Consider the following 27,981-nt stretch of genomic DNA (forward strand, 5'->3'; position numbering starts at 1 on the left):
ACAATTTCTCTGGGCTTTATTTTGTCTGAGGTATAGGATTAGGGTTGCAATAGGGTTCTATGTTAGGTTTATACCTCAATCACATTTGCTCTACGACAGCCATATGGCGAGTAGAAGACAGCCGTCTTATTAATTTTGAAGCTGGTACAAAAAATATTAAATCGGCCGTTTTCGTCTTGTCGTACGGACATCGTAACACAAATATGACTGGAGTATTAGCATAGGGTACAGTTTTAAATGAAGGGTTGAAGTTGGTCATTCCATTAGTATGTGGAATTTACAGCAGAGCAATTGTCGCCGGAGCATATGTCATGGAACCGCTTCAGAGTCTACAAATCAGCACAAAAATATTTGAAGAAAAAAACAAAAGAGACGAGTCAGCTACCATTGAGACATCCCATGATGCAATTCAATCACCATCTGGCAATGTACATTGTACCTTAAAACAACAAAAGTAACACAAAAACCAATACACCCTGAATAAACAAATTAAAACACTTCAACACATCATTGCACACATAACACATGGATGGAAATTAATTGTTGCAGTAAACTATTAAAGCTATTCCTTGCTTCAAAATATTTTCCCTACTAACACCCACAAAATAAAAACCCTCTATAGGATCATATCCACTGGAGTCCTTTCTCTTGCAACCAAATATTTGGTCATATATACTCTGCATATGCTATGGATACACCAATCTGTAGGTACATTCTGAGCATGTGCCAATAACCTGAATCCACTTACATGAAACTTCCAACAGTGGCTATTACAGAGCAATACTGGATGCCTGCAAATTGAATAATATAGCTCTTTCTGGGTGCCCATAGCCAAAATGTGTACAAATTCAGATTATTCACCAGAACAATCTACCGATCACTTGTAAAGCATTGAATGGCATTTAGGCGAAGGTATCAGTTTTTCCTGGGATTTAAAGTTTTCAAAGGACACCTCAGTTACGTTTTTAGTTACTTCTCAAAGTGCACAAATTTACTTTACCTGTTAACATTATGTGGATATTAAGGTTCATTGAAGGGATTAACTAACTGCAATCTGGTCTGTTGTTATCAATAAACAAGTTCACACAAGCAATTTATTTAAAAATTGTAAGTAGGAAAGCTTAAACATGGGGGAAAAAAATCTGATATTGTCTTTAAAAGCGATCTACCCCTCCAGGACACAGCCACGAAAAACAATACATGAACATGTAGGAGTGACTATGCAAAATGTAAGAGACAAGGGACTCGTGTACTATGAAACAAGTCATAGAACTATCATTACATGATGCAATCATTTGTAAAAAAAAATAATATCCTTATCAAGTTATGGCAGCTAGAGAAAACTATTGAACAGTCTGCAAATACATACTAGAATTATGGCATGTGACCTGGGACTTGTGCTATGTCAGGCTAAACATAATGCAAGGTATTATTAAGTACATTCCTGGTTGACATCTCTGTGGAGAGACTATTTAAGTAGATAATTAACAAGTGCTATTTCAGTTACAAATAACTGTGTAACAATCATGCTAACTAGCTTTTTCAAACATTCATCTATTAGAAAATGGAGTGGTTTCTTTTGATCATGGATTAGAAGCGGGGATCTCAAAACTATATTGGCAGTGAAACAAATGTCTAACAAAACTAAACTAGAGGTTTGGTTCTAAATGACATAATCAGTGCTCAAAATATTAAAATAACTCATACCTGACAAAAAGTGTGTATGCCAAATTGCACACCAAAAATACCAAGACAAGATAGTTTCTACCTACTGAATCTTATGACACATATCATGAAATATAAAGTTCTTGACAAGTGAATTGGAGTCGAAGTGAAAAATAAACTTATAACTGTCAGCAAGTTTGCTCAATGATTAGAGCATACGTTACACCAAGACAAAGTATGATTCTTTCAGAGTCCATGGCAAGGAACATTGATATGAAATCCCAAATACCTAACAATATATTAACTCTCTCATCCACAGTATCTACTTGGCCGTATCAACATATATATATATTGCCCCGGTTTATACATTATAAAATATGTGTAGCATATACCTTGTGACATCAGTTCATTACCTAATATCTTGCATAAATATACAGATTTCAACTGTATACCTTGCCTGCACACTGTACATCAAAAATGAACACTGTACATTGAAGATTGATGATCACTAAAAAATGGCTGCTATTATATACAAACAAGTCAAAACCAAATATAAATTGTGATATTTTGTGATCTATATGCATCATGAATTCAAAGTGAAAATGCATTATTTAGGAATGAATGGACTCAATGGAGAATAGGGTTTTGTGATGTGATGACGAAGCACTAAATCATAGCTGTACAATATCTGTATACTGTATTTATAAAGACATAATATCATTACATCACACAAATGGAAAATATCCAGTTTATGACACATCAAGTTCTTTCTGTGTATGTAACACTCTTCACTGTATTTAGCAATTTTCTGAATAAAAACATATTGCTGCATTAATACATAGACTGAACATTTGTAAATGTATAAGCTTTTACAGTGTATTCCTGAAGAAACAAAACATTTTTTATCACAATTTTACAATAATTTGAAAGGTAAATATTGGAAAATTTGTCTTTTTTTTGGCATGAGACAATCTTATATGTACATTTTATTTGTGATTGTAAGTGGGAAAATATTCATGGTCTGATCTGAAAGTGAATCAAACTTTTAACACAAGTTTCTTGGTCCCAATTGAATATGTGATCTTCTGAAATACCACGTATGTCTTGGGTTATTTTGATTTTTGTAGTTTGGAAAATATTCTCTCCTTTCAAGAAAAGGTATGCATTCAAGTCATGCATTGTAAATAGCAGGGATGCAGTCAATGCTGGTAGTTCCGAGTCCAGAGTCTCTAACAGACTTTGTATATGTGACTTGGACCAAGGCTGGAAAAATGTGGCCTCAAGGCTGTCCTCAACAACATCCCTAGTAAATCTATAAACAGATCTATTTACCCTGACTGGTCATGAAATATGATTATTTATGTGTTTAATATTTTTACTCTACTTTACTCTACTTACTTGACATCAACGACGATGTTGTTGATGTCTTTTTTTTTGGAGGGGGGATACATCATATCTTGGTCCACTTGGTCTCATTTAGAAATGCAGTGTGCATATGGAATGTAAAAGAATTTTGTGAATTCTAGCAATATTTCAAGGAAATAGTTGATTACAACCAAGTGCATTATCTTAGTGACATACAGGATTCTTTGGGAAATTAAAGGAAACAAATGCAAATTATAAAAAAAGAACAAAACATAGAATTTCCACACCATTTATCCTCAACAATGGTGCATTCAAACATAAAAGACACTCTAACACAAATATAAAGTAATTCACCTAGAAATCATATAATTAATTCATACTATGAACATAGATCAAACACAAACAATGAAACACAGCAAAACTAAAAACTTTTTTTCCTTATATGGAGCGTCACAGACCAAGACTTCTCACTACTTATTTCACAAGCTTGCAAAAATTCAATCTGTGAGCACTCCAAAATGAAAAGAAAAATAACAAAAATAGCACTTATAACAAAATAAGTCAAAAGTGAGCTAGACATATTTCACAATATGGTAGATCACTATTTGGACCTTTCAAGAAGATCTCTACATAACTTATGATTTTAGTTGGTCCAGAGACAGCTTGAAAACCACAACTCTAATTTTGACGATATGCATCCACATCCAAAAATTTTCAATAAATTAAAAGGTAACGATCATCCAAAATAATGCAAGTCATATATCAACATGATTACAAACTCATTATTGGAATGATGATGGTATGCTAAACACAATTAGTGCTTCAAAATTTTGAAGAATAAATTAATCCATTAACACCACTGTTTCATTATGAATATTCATTGTGCAGCAATGATTACATCACTGGTAAGTGATTATTGTTTTATCATTCTGGCTCTTTGGATATCAACTGCTGGGCCTTGATTTTCTAGCTCTGTTTTTGTCCAATACAAGTTCCATCTCCGGCAAGTAAAAATTTGCAGCATTTCCCTCTATGAATATCAGCTGTTGAGCCTTGGTTTTCCAGCATTACTTGTTGAATGCAGGTAAGAAAAACTAACTTCATAAAGCAGCTCAATGAGCTGTAAGATTCATAAATATTGCCATCCAGGTGCTAGTTAATCAAGGCTTGCTTATCCCTACAACATCCTCCTCTCACATTTCCATACAGTGAATTGCACATCATTTACGGACTTATATATTATCATCAACCCTACTCTTCATAGAGAAACTTCACGTTAAGTCAGTTTATCTCAAGCTTTCAGGAAAGTAGATTAGAATTGTTAACACCCACTTTTGTGAGAACCTCTGATAGGTAAACACCCTTTAAGTATCATATTTCCCATTGAAAACTGCCCCTCGACAGAGTTAATTAAGACCTGTTCATGCACCAGGCACAAACACGCTCTTCACAAAAAAGACCGGTACCTCGCACTCAAAGATGAGTTCATATTGCTCCTCATGGCAACCCATCATGCTGAAGATGGGGTTGGGCATCATGCTCAGAGAGAGACTGTTAGCCCATGTTGTCCAGGACAGTCTGTGCAAGCTGTTTGAGTTGTTCAGGATGAGATGAGGTCAGAATGGTGTCTACCAGTCTGGGTAATGATGATTCACCAAATGCTGTCCTGAAGGCTTCCGCTGCAAGTGATATAGAACCATCGTGAAAAGATGACAATTTATCATTAACATTAGCATAAATGCCAGTTATGGTAACAATCTAAAAATGAACAGAACAGAGTCCCATGAAATGGACCATCGTGAAAGCATGTCAATTTATGATCATTAACATTAGCATAAATGCCAGTTAAGGTAACAATCTAAAAATGAACAGAACAGAGTCCCATGAAATGGACCATTGTGAAAGCATGTCAATTTATGATCATTAACAGTAAACATAAATGCCAGTTAAGGTAACAATCTAAAATGAACAGAACAGAATCCAATGAAATGATCACCTTAATGTTTGTACGTATATGTATCAATATAAGTGCTAAATGATTCTGGCAGAAAATTTGTACTTTCTGAGAAATGAGCTAAATGAGCATGGGATAAAAGGATGGAACTAGGAGTTGTACATGGCACATCCCTGTAACCTGTCTACATGAGGAAATTATAAACTGATTAATAGATCCCTGATCCTACAATCATCCTTTAGGCCACTTCTTTTGGCTAATCAATGGTCAATAAAGGTCGATAGCCAGACGTAAATGATCTTATCTGATTGATACTCATCTTCAAAACTCCCCAAGCACAAACATTAGAGGGACGAAATGACACAAGGCAAGCATATACAAACCTTTGAGGAGATGAACGATGGTCCACAGAGCAATGTGGATAAAGTTTGAATCTGAACTCCTGAGGAAACGGGTTAGGTATTTATGAGTGTTGGAAATATTGAGAGTAATCAGTTCAGACTGCAGACCTACAAGGATAAAAAAGAAGACAAACTGGTTTTAGGAGGAGTGACATTTACTACAATTACCATCACCTATATATCATATCACACAGATCTATATATCATATCACACAACAGAGTTCCATTCCAAAGCATCCATCATTGCTACTTTCATTGTAAATAATTGTCATCTCCATCACAACCAAAATGCTTATCACTACCATCATCATCATCATCTGCATCATCGTTGTCCTCACTGTCACTATGATGATGATCATCATCATCTGTATCATTGTCATCATCATTATCATCTACATCAACATGATCCTCCTTATAACCATCATAATCACCACCGTTATTATAAACATCATCGTCGTCGTCACCACCGCGGCGGCGGCCGCCACCACCATCACCATCATTATCGTCATCATTATCATCATCATCTCCACTATCATCACAAAGGGGTGGGGGGGAGGTTTGCTTACTGAATAAAGCAAGTTGTCCAATGGTGCCTGCACTGTTATACTGGACCTCCCTGCTTGGTGAGCATGCTGCTAGAGATACCAATCGGCTGAAAACACGCCCCTCACCAACATGGAGTAATATCTGCTTGGCTTCATCTACAAAAAAAAAACATACACACACACAAACATGGAATTTTCAGTTAGTATTGAAGTTATAATTGAACATGGACAGTAAAATCAAAGACAATCTTTACACTGTTGAACACTGATCTATTAGCATCTAAGATACTTATATGAACATGAAAAGTCTGGGTATCAAAAGCATAATAGTGGTTGATTCACAAAACAATATAATACTTTATTTAACTCTTTGCATGTTGCAATAATACACATTCATACAATTAAATTCAAAACCATCTCTATTTTCAAAACAGTTTTCTCTGTCAGTTTTGTACAAGAGAAGCTAACATGTGGCTATAATGCATATTAGGAACTATGTATAGCATAAGTACCAGTATCAATGGTACAATCAGAAAAAACAAGATTCAAAGAAAATACATAAAGAGCAATGGTCATTATTATCTCTTCAGAATTCATTAAATCCACAAAGAGTCAAATATTATTATCTAAGACTTCAATCCCTATATTTTGCTTTCTTCATAATTTCCTTTTGTCATAATCCAATGAAAACACCCATAGTACATGCAACAAGACTTGCCATTGCCAGCTATGATGGCCAAAGCAGCGGTCACTTCCGTCTGGACGGCAACAGGTGAGGTGGACTCTAAGAACACTGATATCAATCCATCAAGGGCACCAGAACTCAGGATCATCTAAATGGTGATTACATACATGTATGCCAGAATTAAACAAAGTATTTCTTTATTCAATTTCCAAATTAAATATACAACATAACTAATATATATCTAACTTCAATATTTTACAGTGTGGGGAATCCATAAAAAGTCTCAACCTTTTAATGACTCCAAATAATCATGAGGATTAATTGATATTTCTTGAATAAATCATAAATTAACAAAAGAACATGACTTTGTTTTTATTTTGGGGGGTCCAACCATCATATTAAAATTCTGAAATTCAAAGAAAAATGGGACAAAAATATAATGCAATACATCAAAATATTGCCACTTTCAAGAGAGATTGAGTCTGTTGTCAATTTTTTTGGGTATTTATCATAACTACATGAGTTGGCAGCATCAATCAAATCAATGATATTTCTGACATTTCTAACATTTTTTCCACAGCCGTTTTTAGTCTTGTTCCAAGCCATCTTACCTTAGTCTTACTCCCAGCAGCTAGATTACGTAATGTTCCTGCAGCATGGCATTGTGCATCCCACATCATGGGCTGTCTTAGAACGCTTGTGATCTCTTCTAAGAATCCCTCTTCAACTATTGGGATCTAGAAGAAAAAGAGTTGGTTCAAATGTTATTCAATTGAGTGACATTGCTTGCATCAAGCAATTAGGAAAAGTGATCATTGGATATCAATAAGATGTTTTTTTTTTAATCTTTAGTTCAGATTTCATTATTTACTAATATTCTCCAGGACAAATATTTTAATTTGAATGTTTAGGCCTCTGTAAACTACAACTTGTATGATCAAAACATTTTGGAGTTTTAGAAAATATTAACAGGAAACATAAACGACCATTACAAGAACTGGAAGAAAATATAGGATGAAAATAATTTTCAAACAGTAGCTCTGGTTTTCACTCCCTTAGTATATAAATATTTGAGAATTTCAGACTGGCATTTTCTAACTACGAATTTAAAGATATGCATAGATATTTTCAAGTATGAAAGTGAAATTTCTTCAAATCAATAATACATTAACCAATAGCTTTGATACTTACCTCATTCAGTCTATGGATTGAGAGATTACGCAGCGCAGCGATGGCGGCTGACAATGTCTCTTTTGAACTATCCTTCATAATGGCATGAAGATGAGGAAGTCCTCCCAATGTTACTATGGCAACCTGATTCTCATCTGATAAACAAAATGGAAAGATAAGGGGATGATACAGGAGATCCAGTTAATGATACAATGCATATCCTCACAAAGATTATCATTTTGACACCACTGTCATTGACAGCACTAATATTCTGGATTACTAGGACTCCTTGAGAGCAAGATATGGATACTGAGAAAATTTGTCTAATTGGTGAAAAATAAATGACATGATAAATTACAGATATACACATGAATAAGGTTAAATTCTGCATTTTGATGATCTGTTGACAGTTTTGATCTATAGATATTCATCATTCAATATCCATATGCATGAGTATGCATACCATAAAAGTGTGTAGCATTGTATACTATCGGGATATGATCCTTCAGAAAAAGTGGACTGCACTCTGGAATAAGTTAAATATTAATTTGTTACTATTTGCAGAGTCATACCCATGAGCACACTAAAATAAATATGAAGTGATATGTATGCATCATTATATCCTACATAAATCAAATCTGGTCTGCAGATTAATTCAAATTTCGTCATGTGAAAAACATATTCTCACTAATTTTTGATGATAATGAAAATGAAACGCCCACCGAAGAAAATTTACCATCACATGACGTCAATGATGGAATAGTGAACTATTCCATCATTGACATCACAGATCATGCAATCTCTCGGACTCATCAGTCAGCGAGATGTATCTACTGGGTGGAGGGTGCAAATCTGTGTTCCACCGAGCGTGTGGCTTTAGGAAAAGTAGGTCAGCCAGCTCAGTGCGTTAAGGATAAACTACAAGTAAGAACTAGATAATCAAGATCTATTGTTTTTACTTACTACATGTAGGATATGAAACAAATATACCAGGGCCCCGTTGCAGAAAAGTTACAATTATGATAACTTTGCCATCCAATGTTAACTACCGTTGGAATGATGATCAACAGCCAATCAGAATCAAGGATTCCATGCAAATTACAATTGGATGGCAAAGGTTTCATAATGGTAACTTTTATGCAACAGGGCCCAGGCCTTTTGTAAGTATAGAGCGAATTATTCGTCTGAGGTTGTTACAAATAATTCCTGCTATACTTACCCAAAGCCTAGCATATCTGTATAATATCTCTCTTTGGCTTCACTATAGAAAGATAGCAACATATATGTGTAAATTGCCTCTGTATTATTAGTTTGTCCTATCATATCATGAATATGAATTGTAAGAAGAAAAATTCAACAGAAAAATTGGTGACTTCATAATCATTAATTCATTAGTTTCTGAACTATTCTTAATCAAGGGAATCAAGTGACCTTACTTGTGGAAAACTTATTATCACGTTTCACATTTTGAATTTCTTCTGTATTCATGTATAAAATATTGTAACTGTTCATATGCATTTTGTATGTATTTAAAATGTGTATTTTTACTATACTGATGTCTGTATTTTACTCAATTTGTGGAAAAACATTTCAATTGAATTGAATTGAATTGAACCTGTCATTTAAATATCATACCCTTGGTCATTCACTGAAATCTAACATTTAGTCTCCTGATATCACAATACATATACCATCTGTGAAGACTGTGATTAAAAAAATTAATAAAGCTTAGCTTTTAGGAATCCAGAGCTTAGTGTGATAATGACTACTTTATTGTCAAGGGCAAAGGTATTGCATATTTAATAAAGCAGATTTAAAACTGAATAAAAATCAAATATCAGACAATTTCTACTTGATAGGTTGAATGCCGGGACAATCATTTCATAATTACCATTGTATGATGTCCAAGGCTACTTTCTATAGTTCATTCGCAATAAAAGATACAATACCTATCACTTAGTAGCATTCAAATAAATCACACATGAACTATTGTGAAGTATCTCCCTGGCCCTTGAATAAATTCATGACAATCATTTTATGACATGAATGTTACAATAACATAAGCTATGTATTACAGGATACGATAAGGGCAAATTTGTTAAGACAACTTCTTCTTCTTTATTTTGGTTAAAGTTCACGAGTTTTGGAGATAGCAAATACCAGGTAGGAGGAAATGTTTCTTAAGCTCAAAACAATAAACATTTTTCATATTTTCTTCCTTTCAGCTAATAACCAGGACAGAAATGCTTCTATGATATTTTTCTCAAAAGTTGAAACCTAAATAGAATAGCACATAATGGTTTCATCCCAGTAGATTTTTAAAGTGCATGGTGGGTAACAAAGTTATATTCAAACATTTTCATTATAATTTTCTTCTACCAAATTCATAAATGAGCTTTGATACTTACCATCGGAGGCTAGGTTTCTGAGAGCAAAGCAAGCTTGACATTTCACCTGTAAAGGCAAGTTATAGATAACATAGTGTGAGTTATAATCATAATTAAAAGTCTAGTCTAAATTAGACTAAATTAAAAATTTAGTCTAACATAGATGGGTCTTATTCAGCCTTTTCCCAAATGATGTACATGTATTTACCAATAGAATCTGGAATGATACAAACAGAAGCAAAATCATTGGTCCCTGCCAAATCTACCAATGTAAAACATACCAAGTCTCACGCTTCAGGCGTGAGACTGTCACCTTTGGGTATCTTGCTCATACCCCAAAATATCCTTCTTACGCCTGTATCCCAGTCTATCCCCATATACATCATATACAATGCCAGAGGAGATCACTTACATAACAGCTATTTGGTCATAAACTTGGTCACAAAGGATAGGTTTGATGTCCAAAGCAGATAAAAACATCTTTTGCTCTCGGTTTCCTAAAAATGCATGCATCAATTGGCACAAACAATTGTGAAAGTTTGTGACAAGATAATAATAATAATAGTTACATCTATATAGCGCTTATTACACTTTGTTTCTAAGCACTTTACATTGCAATTATTATTATCCTGGTCATCGGATCCTTGCATACCCGCACACGATGTATGCACTTTCTCCACTCCCCGAGGAGCATTGCAAAAAAATGTTCCAAGACTCAATTGCTAGGCATACTACACAGGCTTTCGCATCCAACCAGGTACCCATTTAACACCTAGGTGGAGAGTGGTAAAGTGTGGATTACGTGGTGGGATTCAAATACATGACCCTCTGATTGCAAGGCGAGAGTAAAGAACCGCTACACCACAATGCTTCCACTAGGATAATTAAAAAAAAAATTGATTGCTAAAAGTTCTTGAAATTGCAAACTTCATTGGACAAACAACCCATCCATATATATTCTTGGTTACCTACCTTATCAGCCGGGGAGTCTAAGAGACTGATGAGCATCTTGATGACTTGATGATTACCTTCCTTCACCACCGAAACACGGTGCTTCTCATCCACAGCAAGGTTACTTAGTGCCGCTGCACAGTAGTATTGGATGTCAGTGTCTTGTGACTGCAGCAATGTCAGGAAAGTTGTGACTGCACCCAGGTTTACTAACACCGTCCTGTTAGAATCTAAGGGAACAGAGAAGAAATATGGTAAACAAAGCAAAAACTAGCACATCAATGATGTGGAGCTCATCTGGCATCTCGCAATACATTTAACACAATTTTAATTTCAGCCCAGTTGACACTGTAGTGAATTATATTGGTGACATAAATTGAGGATATAGAATTGAAATTGATGAAGAAATGACATAGAAGCATTTTTTGTGATCTATGAATAAATTTCATATGAACTAAGTATTAATTATTATCTAGTCAAAGTTTCTTAACTCTGTGTGACCTTGGTGAACCTAATGTAGCTCTCAGATGGAACAAAAATAACCAAAATAAATCAACAAATAAGTAAGCAATTTTTGTGAGTTTTGAAAATATATGAATAGCAGATTCAATGAGTTTCAAAATTCTATGTTTAAATTTTGTATCACCACCTCAAGCTATCATATAAAGCAAACAAAACTGAAATTGATCAACAAATGAAGAAGAATTTTTTTTTTGTGATTTATGAATAAATTTTGCATAAATTAAAATAAATAATTTTCCAGACAAAATTTCAAAATTTTGTGTACAAGTTTGGTGAACCTCATGCAGCTCTACCAGATGGAAGAAAAAAAAATCAAAATCTGTCAACAAATTAAGAAAAAGAGGAATTTTCTGTGATTTATGAATACATTTTGCATAAATTAGCATAAATAAATTTCTACTGAAAATTTTCAAAATTCTGTGTAGAAGTTTGGTGGGCCTCATGAAGTTCTACCGGATGGAAGAAAAAATATCAAAATCTGTCAACAAATAAAGAAGAGGCATTTTCTGTGCTTGTTGAGGAATCATCTTGCCCTTTGGACCGGATGAGCTAACTAGTCGAATCTCATTCTTTATTGCAAATAGTTAAATTAAGAACAAATGCAAAAATAACTGGTATGAAAAAAGTGTGTTAATAATAAAATAATATAAGATTTGTATAATGCACGTATACACCTTCTGAGGTGCTCAAGGGGCTCCTATTTTACCCCGGCTAAGCTAGTCTACTGATTCCTGTGCGCACAGCTTTTTGAGGAATTACTTCCTGCCAGTACCCACTTATCTCACCTGGGTTGAGTGCAGCACAATGTAGGTAAATTTTGTGCTAAGCATTTCACAGAAAAAAAATTAACACCACTAACTGACAAACATATAATTAAATCATTATAAACTCATATGCCACAAGCCATACCATCATAGTCTAAATGATATTTTATCATGCAACTTTGTACCTGGCTTTGTCATATCACATGCTATTATGAAACACTATGAAAAACTTTGCTCGTCTAAACAGGGCTTTAGATTTAGAATGGGAAAATGAGACCCTTAAGAGTGGATCTATTCAAGCATGCAGCCTATGTTTATTGTCCATGGCACAAAGGGTTGAAACTAATATCGTTTCTTACTATTATGAACTGATGACTGCATCTAGCTGAGAGTTAATAAAACTTTTGAATATGTATCATCCCTTCATTCTACAATACTTCGAAGTCTAACAGAAAATATGGGACATGTTAGGAGCATTCACTATAATGAATAAAAAGAAGAGTCTATGGTTTTAGATCTTCAAGGACACTCCCTATCATTCCATAAATATAAACAGCAGGTAATAAAAAATATCTGGACAATCTTCTTTAGTATTGTTAAGAAAGCATGAATGCTTGTACATGTAAGCAAGCAGCCAGAGGACCTATGGGTTATTAAGGGATGGTCCGTGCTGAAAATATTTATATCTAAATAAATAGAGTAAAATTCTAAGAGCAAAATGCTGATAATTTTTTAAAATTCAATAACTTTCTTACAAGATTTTGATCAAATTTTCAGCATTTTGCTCTGTGAATTTCACTCTTTTTTCATTGATATATAAATTTTTCCAGCCTGGACCATCCTCTCTGAGGGACCTGGTAATGAGGATTTAAATGCCTTACTGAAGGCACTAACGCACCAAGCAGGAATTAAATCTGGATTGTTGGAATACAAAACCCCTGCTTTACCAACTGAGCTCTAAAACCTCCTCTCCTACTAATGTCATACAGTCACTGTGACTTTTTTTTTTTGGGGGGGGGGGGGTTATTGACCACAGTTTTGTGGATCGTAGAGTGAAGGACATGCCAATTTTTGTCGCAAACATAAGTGATTAGACCAATATCATGGAACTCTGGAGCCCCATGCAAAAAGCAAAGTAGTAAGGGTTTAGACGATCGGCTATCAGACAATGTGGCTATAAAATGTGTAGAACAATGGTGAATTAACCATCCATGCTATTTACAAGCAAAGTAGTCTAGATGATTTTATATAGCCTATAGATGAGAGTTGAGAGTAATTACCTATGTGAGTGAGATTAAGTAATGCTCCAGCAGCATTGCGCTGAACTCTGATATCAGGTGATGTAGTCAAAGCAATCAGAGGAGGAACTCCATTACATGAAACTATGGCCATTTTGTTGGTATCTGGTCAGACAATGAGATGAAGAGAGAGAAATGTATTACAGAGACACAATTTAAGTTAAGAATTATATAGCTTTATCACAAATGATTATTATCATTATTATCATTATCATCATTATGCTTTCAGAAAGACAGCATGTACAATGCAATAATAAAAATAGTACAAAAATACAAATATTTTTTTAGACCCTTGCTCATATGATCAGGTAGCCTGGGAGGGGAATAGGCCATGGCCCACAGGCTTTCCCTACCACAGTGATGAGAGGGACTATGATGGTGACGAGGATAATAATCAAAATTACAATGATCATCAAGGCCATTTTTAACTATAGTAAAAATATCAAAACAATATCAATAATACTAACAAAATTGACGATAATAATAATAATAATAATAATAATAACAATAATTATAATAATGATAAATAATAATATAAATAATAATAATGAATTCTAAAAATAATTTCAAATTTACACCAATTTACAAAGTAATTTATATCACACCCTATAGCACTTTGACGAAACAAAACCCAATATAGTGCTACTGTAAAGTAACACAATCAATCATGCAAAGGGTCGTAATCATAGCGGCATGTAATGAAGCCCAGACATGGCTGAGTGAGCTTAAGGGAATGGTAGTACATTGACTTCTATCAAAGTGAATAAACAAAATCAGAGCAATGCTATTACACACACAGTCTCTGGTTTGTTTCATATAAACGGATGTATACATTGTGGTCAGAAAAGCTTAAACACCATATGGTAGACAGGATGGGATGTTTTATAAATTTGATCATTATAAAGGATCGGCTTAAGTTAAAATGCAGACACAGATTTATGTAAAAACCAACTTACAGGTCAGTATACAAATGAGTATTACGTATCACTCTCTATTTCTTGTTCTATATAACATATTTCACCTTCATGAATCTATTGATTTTCACTAAATCATAATTAATTGAATCAACGATGTTTCATTTTCTACAAGGAATCACATGAACCCAACAAATAGTTGGATAAAACAAACTTACTTGAGGTAGCAAGCGTAGTGATGCAACCACAAGCATTGCACTGGATCTCTACATTGTTTGAAGACAGTAGCTTGATCAGCACGGGCAGAGCACCACACTTCACAATCACACTCTTGTTGCTCTCTGTTTCAAAATGAAATGCAAACAAAAGATAGACAGACATCAAGGTAAATAAACATTGCGGGTAAAGACAGAAATAAACCATTGTTAGATGTAAAATTCATTTCATGATATTCAGGAAAAGTATCATAACAACAATGCTCCAATGCACAGAATTGTTCTTCCAATCTCACATTAATACATAACAAATAATATTTGACAATGTGGGGATGACAACCAAGCTATAATCCCATACATGTAAATGCTTATCTGCATGCAGTGCATGTTGCCTTTGGGGAAACTAATTTGTTATCATACATTGATTCCAGTTCAGCAATCAAATTAGGTGCATTATAAACAGCCTTTCACAGTCACTTGATATGGTTATCTCTATCTTTCAAATTCATAACCAGAAATACATATTATATTTAAGAAGATTAAGCAATCAACAATTGAACAATGGAAAAACACAAAAAGATAGCACATAATGAAATTGGAAAATGAAAGGCGAATAAACTTAACCATAAAGATCATTTTGTTGAACTTTTGATACTTCCTCTTCTTTAAAATTTACAAACAGAAACAAAAGATCATGCATTCCTTTTAAAGATTAATTTCCAAGGATAATTTTACTGACAATGTACTGAAAATATCGATGTATCATTAAGTGACATATAATTCTAAAGACACGTGCATTGGGAACAAAAATTAACTTATTCAAATATATTAAAATTGGTAAGTATACTGATTGTGCTATTTAATGACATGACACATCAATGAAATGGGCTATGACGACCTTACCGTGCCCACAAAGCGCGAAGTTACTGAGTGCAAGAGATGCTGCTTTCTGAGTCTCAACATCATGGGATTCCATCAACACAAGAATAGGCTCCATTACCTTGGATGATATCGGCTGCATTACTGAAAAAAAGAAGGATGACGATTAGAATGATGATGATGACATAGGTGACAACAATAGTCCTATCCATTAATATGTACAGCATTATCTAGTTGCCCGATCCAAGGCACTACTAATGAGACTGACAACAAAAATGTATTTTGATAATTCTAATTAAAAAAAAGATACAAATATCGACCAGTGTTACTTCTGAGGCCAAGGACTTTCAAACTGGCCTCAAGACATACAACAGTGATAATAAGTTGAATTAAATGTGACCTGTACAAGTACTGAATACAATAATGTGACCAGCCTACCCAAAATGAACAAGTCACCAGGGAAGGTTTTCTGTAAATAGCCAAAATAACAATTTGATTTTCAAATAGTAATAATGAAAACTTTTGCTTAAAAAAGTCATTCTTATTCTTTATTGTGTTAAAATTTGAAGTTGTAATATTGAATAAAAGACATGATACAATAGTTTCTTTGACTTATTGTTGGTTTAGGGGTGTCAGGTCACACAGGTGTAATCACAGGCAGGGACACATTACATCACTCTATTCCAAGGGGGAGGGGTCACAACAGGTCATTACCCCAAACAATAGGTTTACTGCTCAAATTGCTGCCAAAGGGAGCAATTTGTAGACTTGAAAATAAAGGTCTGAATCTTACATCTCTCGCTGATTTCTGCTAGGCATAATGCAGCTGACCTCTGTAAATCTGCATTCTCTGAATAAGTCAATGTACACAGCGCTTCCAAACGCTCCTCAGAAATAGTTGGCTTCTCTTCATATTCTAGAAAAAAAAAGAAGATACATACTGAGAGTACAAGTAATAGATACCAAATCTCAAAAGCATTAAAAGCCCATTCGCAGTTTTAAGATTTTGCACACAATTTCATTTCTATACTTTTAGTAAAAACTTCAGGCCTAATGGGAAAGGCACGGTATATAATGTAATAGTAGTAACGATAATACAAGTTAGAATAATAATCAGTATCTTTATTTTGAATTAGATACAACCTACATGTATATTGGCAAGGTAAAGCTTCTAGAGTGAATTTATTTGTTGTTTGTTAACGGTTGCTTATTTTACATATTATTTGGAAAAAGCAAATTACCAGACAGTATTCTTGTCAGAATTTACAATTGGAACCATGCCTGGTAATTTATGAAATCATGCATGCAAAGTACCTTTATTTGATTATAGTTAAATGACACATTGCATCGGGACATATACATGTACAAATTAAATTGACAGATAATGACCAGAAAATATCATACTCACAGATACCATCCTCACCCAATTCAAATTTCTGCAAACAAACAGAAGTCAGTCACCTGACCTACATGTACATGTGTAAATTCATCTGCACTTATACCCCTTTCATAAACCCAATTATGCGGCTAATAGCAGCATAATTTGGTTGTAAAATTGGAGGAGGACAAGAGTAATCCGCACTATTTTGATGCTGCTATTATCCGCATAATAGCAGCATCGGGACAAGATTTTGAGTTTATGAACGCATTTCCAAATAATGCGGATAATTGCCATGGTGCGGTCACAAGGTCACCCTTTCCCAACACAACCGCATCGGAGGGGGCGTGTCCAGTTGTCATGACGATTATCCGCCTTTTTCAGGACGAGCGCTCGTAAAAATAATGCGGCTTATTTTCGGAGTTTGTGAACACAATTTTTATTGAATTATCCGCATTACTCTTAGGCGGCTAATTGGAGGATATGTTTATGAAAAGGGTATTAGCCTTAGTTTTATGATTATCCTCTATTTGTGATCCAACAAACTATTAAAACAATCTCAATTTGCTTTGTAATGAAGATAAGAATATTTTTCCATTCAATATCAAGATTGAAATCACAAGTCAACTTGATAATTTTATCAGCAAGCTACATGAGGCCACCTATTTCATGTATTGTTCAGCTACATAATAAATGTAATCCACATAATGCATAATCCATACAATCCATGTATAAAATCTTCTGTATGTATGGAGTCAACATAAGGTCTGATCCAGGAGACTACATGTACATGTAGTTCTGGTTCAACTGAATGGTGTACAAGTCCCTTCATTGAGAATAGAACAACTTGTTCATCAAAAAAGATATTATATAGGTCTATACAGCTTGTCAAAGAGATTTATTGGCTTTTTTATACCTTGAATTATTCATATAAAGATTACTAGGCACTAAAAAGACCATGAACAAATACCAAAAGTGCATAAAAGTATTGGTGAATGCCATGGAAAAATGAAAAAATGAGCACGCTAGAGGCTGTTTCATGGGACAGGATTTTGCGAACTGCATTTACGAGATCAATTAAGTCTGGCCAGCGATTGTTATCCTAATAATATCAACAAGTCATGTAACAATTTTCAAAAGCAAACAACTAGTCTTGATCATTTTACCCGTTATACAATATCTAACATCAAGGCCTCATTGCATAAATAAATAAGATTACAATAACTTTGCAATCCGATGATAACTACTATGGGAACAATCAAAATGAATTATTAAGTATTTCATGAAAGTTAGCACTAGATGGCAAATTCCTCATAAATGTAACATTTCTTTAATGGGACCAAAATCACAGCCTATGCCATCAAACTTTTTTTTTCACATCCAATTAGCACAGTCTGAAACAATAGAAGAACAAAACTTACCTCTATTGAGATAATGTAACAGATCTTTGACTGCCTCCCTCTCAGTATCCAGCAGCAAGGGTTCATAGAGGTCATCGTCATAGTGACGGTATCTACTGTAACATCCACAGCAGCAACAGAGGGAGAAGAGGTAATCCAAGCAAGAATCCATCTCGTTTACAGAGGGATGCTTCTCAGCCCCGATGAGTCAAAGAAAGAGAGAGAGAGAGAAAGAGAGAGTAGGAAATGATGTTGAGGAAGCCTGCAGATGAGATTAATAGAGAAAATTGAAAAATAGGTATGATTATTTTCGAAAAATGAATATCAAAGGTAAGAAATATGTTTGGAAAATAAAAGATAAAGAATGTCTATATTTACTTTAATACCATTTTGAACATTATGAAAGTTCTCATTTGAGGCATAAAATTGCAACAACAAAAAATGATAGAAAACTAATGAACCATGGGGGTAATTCTTAGATTGACATTTGTGAGACCATGGACTACTATGGTGAGACTATCAAGAACATCTTGACACACAGCAGTGTAGTGCTGTGTGGTCTATGCAGCTCTCGGGCTACAGCCTACAGCCTACTTGCAATTTCATCCCACTAATGCATTTTAATTGAATCAATAAACTACTTCCAACCTGATGCTTTATACAGAAGTAGATCACATCTCCAGCTCACAATCAAGAATAGACTGTGATGTAAGGCAAAAACACACAACAAAGTGAACCACTGGCAAGCTAATTAATAATCATCAGATTTTACATGGCTTGGATTATGGCCAGGGTTCAGGAATGAGCAAATGGTTTATGAAGGGAAAATTGAGAGTCTGGTAAAAGAGGAAAAGGAGTGGGAAATGGTGCAACCGTGCAAGGCAATATAAAACGAAGAAAAGAATGAAGGGTGGGAATGAAGGAGGGAAAAAAGACAAATAAAAAAGAAACAAAGAAGAAAAAATAAATAAAATAAAAAAATAGGGGGAAAAATGACAAAGATAATGATAACAAAGAATAGAAGAAGAAGAACACAATGTAGAAAGGGAGAGGAGAAGATAAAATCAAAAGAACAGAGAAGAAAGTGGATATTTAACTTTCAAATTTTTGATCAATTACTACATTTTGTAGTTTCTGTCACATGGATGTGGTTCCACGCATGTGCTTTTACAAAAATGACAAAGAAAAATGCTTCAATTATTCCATACCAGAAGCAGATCAATAAAAGCTTGTTCTCTCGTTTACAATGAGTTTCAACAATGATATTGTAATTGGAAGAAATAATGCAATTGTTACAAGCAAAGTTGATGTACTGTTTTTCATTTCTCTGTATTATAAACAAACCACAATAATTGAATTCACAAAAGCAGGTTTTGAATAGCATAGTGAGCATTATATATAAAACCTTTTGTCTTGTGCATTGAAAGTCAAAACAAGAACAAAAAAAGACAATTTTATTACCCCCCATACATTACAACAAACAGAGTGTATGTTATTTGCACGAGTACATGTACAAAGTACAATGTAGTTCAAGGAAAGTCAAGGAGACAAAAATACATTATTCTCAAACAGAGCAACCGGTCTGTGAAAGCATAATTATAAGTACATGAAGACATGCAGAACAGTACTTTATACATGTACATCCATCTCATGAAGGGAATAAATTCTGCCAAGCAGGTACAAGAACAAATATGTTATCTACAGTTGAAGTTTTTTTGTTCAATGATCAATAACTTGATATCACTAAAATAAGTAAAATTGCTCCAAAAACAGTTTTAATTATAAGGAAAATGTACCCTTCCCCACCCACTATCTCTCTCTCTCTCTTTCATGTACATGTACTTTAGAGTTATATGCATCTGCGATATTTGCAGTTAATGAACTGGAATGTACGGAGCGGATCTATAGAAAAGGGAACATATCGCACAATGATATGCTTCACTTTTATCAAGGCATACATGTATGTTGTTCAGACTCAATCTGCATGCAAAAACAAGAGACATTATTCCCGGATGAAATGATCCGATCAATATCAATCATACACACAAAGCAACATAATTACTACCTCAAGCTCCATTAGTTTTTGTCAATGCGAGTACATACATGTAGATCATTAAAGCCCACATGTTATTACCAATGATGTTCTACACCAACCTGTAGTGATCAAGGCATTCAAAGGACAAGTCCACTCTAACAAAAAGTTTATTTGAATAAAAAGAGAAAAATCCGACAAACATGACACTGAAAATTTCATCATAATCAGATGTACATGTAAAATAAGAAAGAAGAAATAGTGAGTGATAGACATTATTGGCTGTCTCAGTTGCACATCACCGAGTTGTGCATATCACTGTTTTGTAAAAAAAACATAAAGCGAAACTTTAAAATGTCATTACCAACTTTCTTATTTTACTAAAAACATCCAATTTTGATGAAATTTTCAGCATTATGCAAGTTTGATTTTTCTCTAAGAATTCAAATCAACTTTATCCTGGGGTGGATTTGACCTTTAAAGATGACAGTTAAAATCCAAATAATGCAATTCAAGAATTAACTTGATGGTATTAAGGCCTACTACTGCAATGAACAGAATATCTGCATTATTGGTGAAGATACATACTATCTTGAAGTCTTACAAGATGCATCCAAGTATGTGTACATATACATGAAATGAGAACCTCACTCCTCCAAGCAGCTTTTATGTATCTCCCCCTTTACTTCCTCCTAACTTCCTCCTTTCCTTCGTGAAGAGCCTTTCTTTGTCACACGCAGCTCATCTCAATTCATAATTCAATAAAAAACACTTGCGCAAAGCTTGGTGATGTGCACACAGCAACCTACATTATCATACACAGTATCACAGTACTACATGTACGCTCTGTCTTTTTTTTTTCTTCAGCTGCCGAGTGCTGTACAGGGAATGAGTGATCTTTAATATTTTGGTACATTGTACAGTACGTCAACACTCCAAATGCCTTTGCATTGATGCCCATGTCAATACATGAACATCCTACTTGTTAAAGATACAAACTACATGTAAATTTGTAGAATTTCTTATCATTATTTCTCTTGTTGCGATATTATTTTGGTTCAATATAAAATTGAATAGAATATTTGCAGGTTTATTCTGAAATGGGCAGCGTACATGTACGCACGTACATGTATCTGAGGATGATAAGCTTGCAATATTTGAAATAATGTCAAAACCTGTCAACATTTTGAGTATTGCTTTTTTTCATCAGTTCAGTTTCTGCCTCTTTCAATATAAATGACTGATAATGATGTGGAATGTCTTGAACAGGCTTGGAAGTCTAGAATCAAATACTGTTAGAGTGTTATTGGCACAAATTTGTCAAAACTTGGCACCTACACTTACGTGTAAATGTATCAAGCTTCAAAGGCAGGGCTCAAATATGAATCACATACATGTATCAAAAACACAAAACAAAGGTACAGTGAGACAGCATTCAAGCAGTTTTCTTCAAGTGAGAATTTCCTACATCATAGTGTGAATTACATATCTAAAATGTAAAACCTCTACACGAGGGGAAAGCATTCAAATTTCAATAAATTTTCATCAAGCCTTATTCTGCAATTTTGTCTTATTTCAAGCTTAGCCACCACCAGGCCTGGGAGTAAAATCGATTGATCGAATGGCTTGCTGCCGACCCCAATGGACAATTGGGATAACTTGAATACTCAACTTCAAGTAGATCTACATGTACATCATAGCAACAAAATGACAAGATAACAATGATTTAAAAAAACCAATTATATTACTGTAAATACTATATAATAGTCTGTGCAGTTTGATCCAGGCCTACATTGCATCCAGTACTGTTGACAAGCCTAAAAGCAGGTCACTAAAGTGACATCATGACAACAAGGGTCAGACTAATACCCTGTTTATTAGATCTACAAAAAATCTAAAGTGAATTGTGAGGGGAAATACACTCTATAGACAGTCTAGCAGAATCATGAGATTACACAGTAGGTGGTTTCAAACCGCCTCGATCACAAGAATCCCCGTTAAATTACGAGAACTTTTTAAGGCTAAAAAATACCCGTTAATTATTACTGCATTCACACCGCCCTGAAACACATCCTTCGGGATAAGATCCCGAAGTTACGAGCATGCGCAGTATGGTCTGATAAGCAGGCAAGGCGCGAGTTTCAAAATCACTAGCCCAGCAGTCACCCACGCCGCCGCGCCCAACGACACGCTGGGATAAAAGTTCCCGCAATTTGCTTTCACATTGCCAAAATACCTGCGACCTTGGAAAAATCCACACGAAAGTTTTGCCAAGTACCTACTATTTAGCGGGTATTTTTTTCCGGGGAAATTACGCGTAGTTTGCTTTCACATTACCAAAATACCTGGTCTTTTCTGACCGGGGTATATTTCCCGATCAGAGAATACCTGGAACTGGCGAACTTCGAGGCGGTGTGAAACCACCTACATGTAGTGTGATCCACTGTTGGACTGTAGATCTAAATGGTTGCGGCATAAACGTGGCATAGAAAACGAAAGTCTTTTATCTGAGCACATGGTCTTGATCGTTATGCAACACGCGCTTTCTCCCTTGACTGACACTGACCAAAGGAAAAAAAAGAAAGAAGAGAAGAAAAATGACAGATGAATCAAGACGTAATGTAATTATAAACAAAGAAATACAGAAGAAAATTGATTAAAGAGCTGAGAGAAATAAAACAAATCAATACATGATAAATTATAGTTCAGAGAAAATACTGTTTTTCTCTTCTATAATTATTCATGTATAATATGATTCTTCATGATTGGAAATAAAAAAAAAACATAACAAATCATATGAAAACCATATTGGCGTATTCATAGTAAAAAAGAGTAACAAATACACACAAAAAATGGTCGACATGCCTGAAACAGGAAGAGAAAAAAAAAAGAAATACATTTTGTACAAAAAAGGAAGAAAAATTCAAACAGAAAAAAAAATCATAAAACAAAGAAGAATTAATAGAACAAAAGATAAAAGAAGAGTTTACATTAAAACAAACAGAACTGACTGAAGAAAAAAAATAAACAAAGTAATACATAAGATTTAAGAAAAGAGAATGAAAAAATTAAAACACAGAATTACATGAGAAATCAAAATAAAAATGGAAGGAGAGAACAAAATATGGTACATGAGAATTGATAGATGATGAAAGAATTAAAACAAGAAGAATTGATAGAAGAAAATATGAAAGAAAAATTAAAACAAAGCAACACATAAGAATCGATAAAAGAAAAGATGAAAGAAAAATAAAACAAAGAAATAAATATATAAAAATTGATCATAAAAGAAAATATGAAGGAAAAAACCCAAAGAATAATAATTGATAGAAGAAAAGATGAAAGAAGAGTTTAAACACAGTAATATCTAAGAATTGATAGAAAAAGATGCAAGAAAATTAAAACATAGAAAAAAATTAAAATTGATAGAAGAAAATATGAAAGAAACCCCCCAAAAGAAATGCATAATAACATAACATAATAATATCTAAGTCAAGAATTGATAGAAAAAGATGCAAGAAAATTGAAACATAGAGATACGTATAGAATTGATAGAAGAAAATATGAAATAAAAATATTAAAAAAGAAATACATAAGAATTGAAAGAACGAAATATGATAGAAAACCCCTGAAAATGAAGTACATGATTGATCGAAGAAAAGAGAAGAGAATTGAAAAATAAATATACATAAGATTTGATAGGAAAAGAGAACGAAAGAAGAAGAATCAAAACATAATATAGAAATATGTAAGAAATCATAATTAAGAAAATGGAAGGAGAGGACAAAATAGTACAAGAATTAAGTTAGATGAAAATATTAAAACAAGGAGATACATAAATATTTAAAGAAAAAAAAGAAGATAAAAATGAAAATACAGGTGGTTTCAAACCGCCTCGATCACAAGAATCCCTGTTAAATTACGGGAACTGTTTTCGGCTAAAAAATACCCATTAATTATTCCTGCATTCACACCGCCCCGAAACATACCCTTCGGGATAAGTTCCTGAAGTTACGAGCATGCGCATAGTATGGTCTGATGAGCAGGCAAGGTGCGAGATTCAAAATCACTAGCCCAGCAGCCACCCACAGCTCCCGCGCCCAACGACACGCTGGGCTAAAAGTTCCCGTAATTTGCTTTCACATCGCCAAAATACCTGCGACCTTGGAAAAATCCCTGCGAAAGTTCTCGTAATTTCGCCAAGTACCTACTATTTAGCCGGTATTTTCTTTCGGGGAGATTACGCGTAGTTTGCTTTCACATTACCAAAATACCTGGTATTTTCTGAACGGGGTAAATTTCCCGATCAGAGAATACCTGGAACTGACGAACTTCGAGGCGGTCTGAAACCACCTTACATCTGTTGGAAAAGATGAAAGTATCGAAATGTTTCAGACTTGATTGAGCGCGTTTTCCCTCATTGGAATGGGTACGATCGCAGCGCATCTTGTGATTACCGCAGACGTATGTTCTAATGTACATGGCCTCTTCCATTGACAAGTGGATACCATGCGCGACCATGGGGTCTCGAAAAACATCCTAAATGGCCCTCGCAAGTGTACCTTGTATTTTGAAAAAGAATTTCATGCCATGTTCGTTGTTTCCAGACGTTTGTCTAGTGAGACCCTAGAGAGGCACAGAGCTATCAAAACAGGGTATAAATGAGACATGTTCAATAATTTCCAGGATCAAAACCCACTCTTTCCAGCATTTCTATGTGACTGAAAGGCATATATTTTTCAGACAACAATGAAGTGCTTGAACCATGGAATGACTATACAGCTCCATGTACATTTATAAAAATGAAATAACTTTGAGTGAAAACTAAGATATCCTGGGGTTTAAAAAATAGGTCGATTGAACCCAGCCAAAGCAGCTTATTTCCCTTTCACCATTAAATCTTTTGATCTTTTGGTAAATACATGTACATGTAGAGTGCATGAGACATATTTCATTAGCCTCAAGTACATCAACAGTAGGCGAGATAGAAAATCAGCATAATTTATGGGAAACCTTTCAAATTAACATGTTTTTCAAAGCTGTTCATGGCAGTTGATGTGGGAATAGTTTTTCAAGTTAATAAGTCATTTTCTGGCATGGCAATACTGTTGGCCAAATAATATCTTGGCAGATTATGTGAGATAAACCTATGAAAATTTATATTTTTTAAAAATTAAAGTGCAAATCAACACCAACAAATGTTTACTTGAAAAGACACAAATAAAAAAAGGCCTAATACTACTGAAAATTTAATTAAAATTAAACTGAATATTAGAGAGCTACATTTATGCTATTTTTTCTATTAATTCATATATGTTTTAATCAATTTTTGGAGATGACTTGGCCATTTAAAACAATTTTTTTTTTCTTTCCCATAACTCTAGTAATTTAACAATATAATCTAACAAACTATATTATGAAACTCTGACATGTTTTCCCTATTACACCCGATACTTCAAGGTTGAATTTATGGGTAGAATATATGTAATTTCAAGTTATGAAATGTGAGCAAAAGCGACAACAACAAACATGTATTTAGAGCTTACAAAATACATTGATTACAAAACCACGATTACAAAACTCAGCACATGTTAAATTGAATCTGTCCATCTGTTATCATTTGAAAACAAAAGCCAAATGTTGCACAAAAAGGCAAAGATGAGTGTAATAGATTTCTCTCTCTTTGAAACCAGATCTGGAAAGATATTGATTTTTGGTGTTAGATAAAGATGGAAAATGTGAGATTAATTGCATCTGCTAATGGAAATGTGAGAACCACATAAAAGGGATTTAACCAAAATGGCATTTTGTTTCTAAAAGAAAATACATTGGTGAAAGTTAAACAAATTATAAAAAATGTAAAAAAAAAGAAGTTGCGATCACTGTGCATGGAAATTTCACGTTGGCTGAATAGTTCAAGAATGTGTAAAGCTTTTAAGGGTCAATAAAGAGAATGATTTTCAAATATCAATATCAGAATATCAGTTTAATCTTTCAAAAATGTAGCACCAGTTTACGATATACTCATGCGTACATTCACTGATTTCATTTCAAATATATTCCTAAATTGCAATTTCTTTCCAAATTCTGACATCCAAGGGGCCCGCCAAGGGGGAGCACACTCCAACATGCTCCCTAAGATATGCACGGTCTGCATTCAGTGTGGTGAATGGAAATGACAGAATAGATATTTGTGACCAAAGTGATGTGATACATGTTCAGCACTCATAAGTATTAAGCAAATGCTCACATTTCTTTATAATTACATACGACACATAGGCCTACATGTACATGGTTATGCAAACATCTTTGTAAATATGTCATTTTTTACCGCATATTGGGTGCAGAAGGGTCAATGAGTGAAGGGTTAATAATTACTGTGAAAATACTGCACAGACTACATGAATCTTACGTGCATGACAGGTTTTCAAATCATTCTGAGGGATAGAGTAATTTAAAGGACAAGTCCACCCCAACAAAAAGTTGATTTGAAAAAAAGGAGAAAAATCCAACAAGCAAAACACTGAAAATTTCATCAAAATCAGATGTAAAATAAGTTATGACATTTTAAAGTTTTGCTTAATTTCACAAAGCACATCATGGTCGGTATGCAAATTGGCAGACTGATGACGTCACCCACTCACTATTTCTTTTGTATTTTATCATATGAAATATTCTAATGTTTTCCTCCTTGTCAAGTGAAACAAAGTTTGATTTCTCCATGAACATGTGGAATTATCATTACTTTAACAGTTTAAGGTTGAGTTAAGTTGGTCAATATTGTCAAATTTGTAAAAATTGAAATATTGTATTATTCAAACAATAAAAAGCAAAAGAAATAGTGATTGATGGACATCATCGACTCTCCCATTTGCATATCACTGAGTTGTGCATATCACTGTTTTTAGAAAAATAAGCAAAACTTTAAAATGTCATAACTTTCTTATTTTAAATCCAATTTCAATGAAATTTGCAGCGTTTGTTTGAATGTTTGTTTGATTTTTCTTTATCGATTCAAATCAACAATTTTCTGGGGTGGACTTGACCTTTAAGAAAGACGAAAAAAAGTATATGTTGATCAGTCGGTAGCAATAAAACAAGTCAAATTATATATTTACAGGTATTGAAAATACTATTAACAGATTATTAAATCTATTTTTGAAAAATAGACTGACATAACAAAGCACATTTTACTGTGAAAAAGCTGAGAATGACAGGAATTTCAAGAATTTCAATTACATATAAATCCCATCTTTTTCCAGAGAACCTGCTTTGATTTATTTTTTGAAAATATATCATTCTGTTAAATCAATGTCCATGTGCAATGTGCATGTAATACATTTTCAAAGTAATATAAAAGTACTCACTATCTTTCCCTGATCCCCAGCTGGCAGACGGTACCGAGCTGGGAAGAAAAGGTCTTTCTGCTTTAAAGTCAGGTTGAACTGTATCCTGA

The 27,981-nt window shown here is 34.1% G+C and overlaps 1 protein-coding gene across 1 annotated transcript; it reads right to left on the minus strand.

Annotated features, from left to right (window-relative positions):
• Positions 1-27,981, minus strand: LOC121426684 (vacuolar protein 8-like). The gene is made up of 14 exons (XM_041623061.1): positions 27,893-27,981; positions 18,515-18,755; positions 16,509-16,631; positions 15,740-15,859; positions 14,840-14,962; positions 13,690-13,812; positions 11,145-11,353; positions 10,194-10,239; positions 7,807-7,940; positions 7,227-7,352; positions 6,649-6,763; positions 5,952-6,086; positions 5,368-5,493; positions 1-4,709 (listed from the first exon to the last, which is right to left on the minus strand). Exons 2-14 carry the CDS (start codon positions 18,663-18,665, stop codon positions 4,585-4,587), a joined length of 1,656 nt encoding a protein of 551 aa, XP_041478995.1. The 5' UTR covers positions 18,666-18,755; positions 27,893-27,981; the 3' UTR covers positions 1-4,584.

Source organism: Lytechinus variegatus, chromosome 1 (assembly GCF_018143015.1).
Source record: "Lytechinus variegatus isolate NC3 chromosome 1, Lvar_3.0, whole genome shotgun sequence".
NCBI lineage: Eukaryota > Metazoa > Echinodermata > Echinoidea > Temnopleuroida > Toxopneustidae > Lytechinus > Lytechinus variegatus.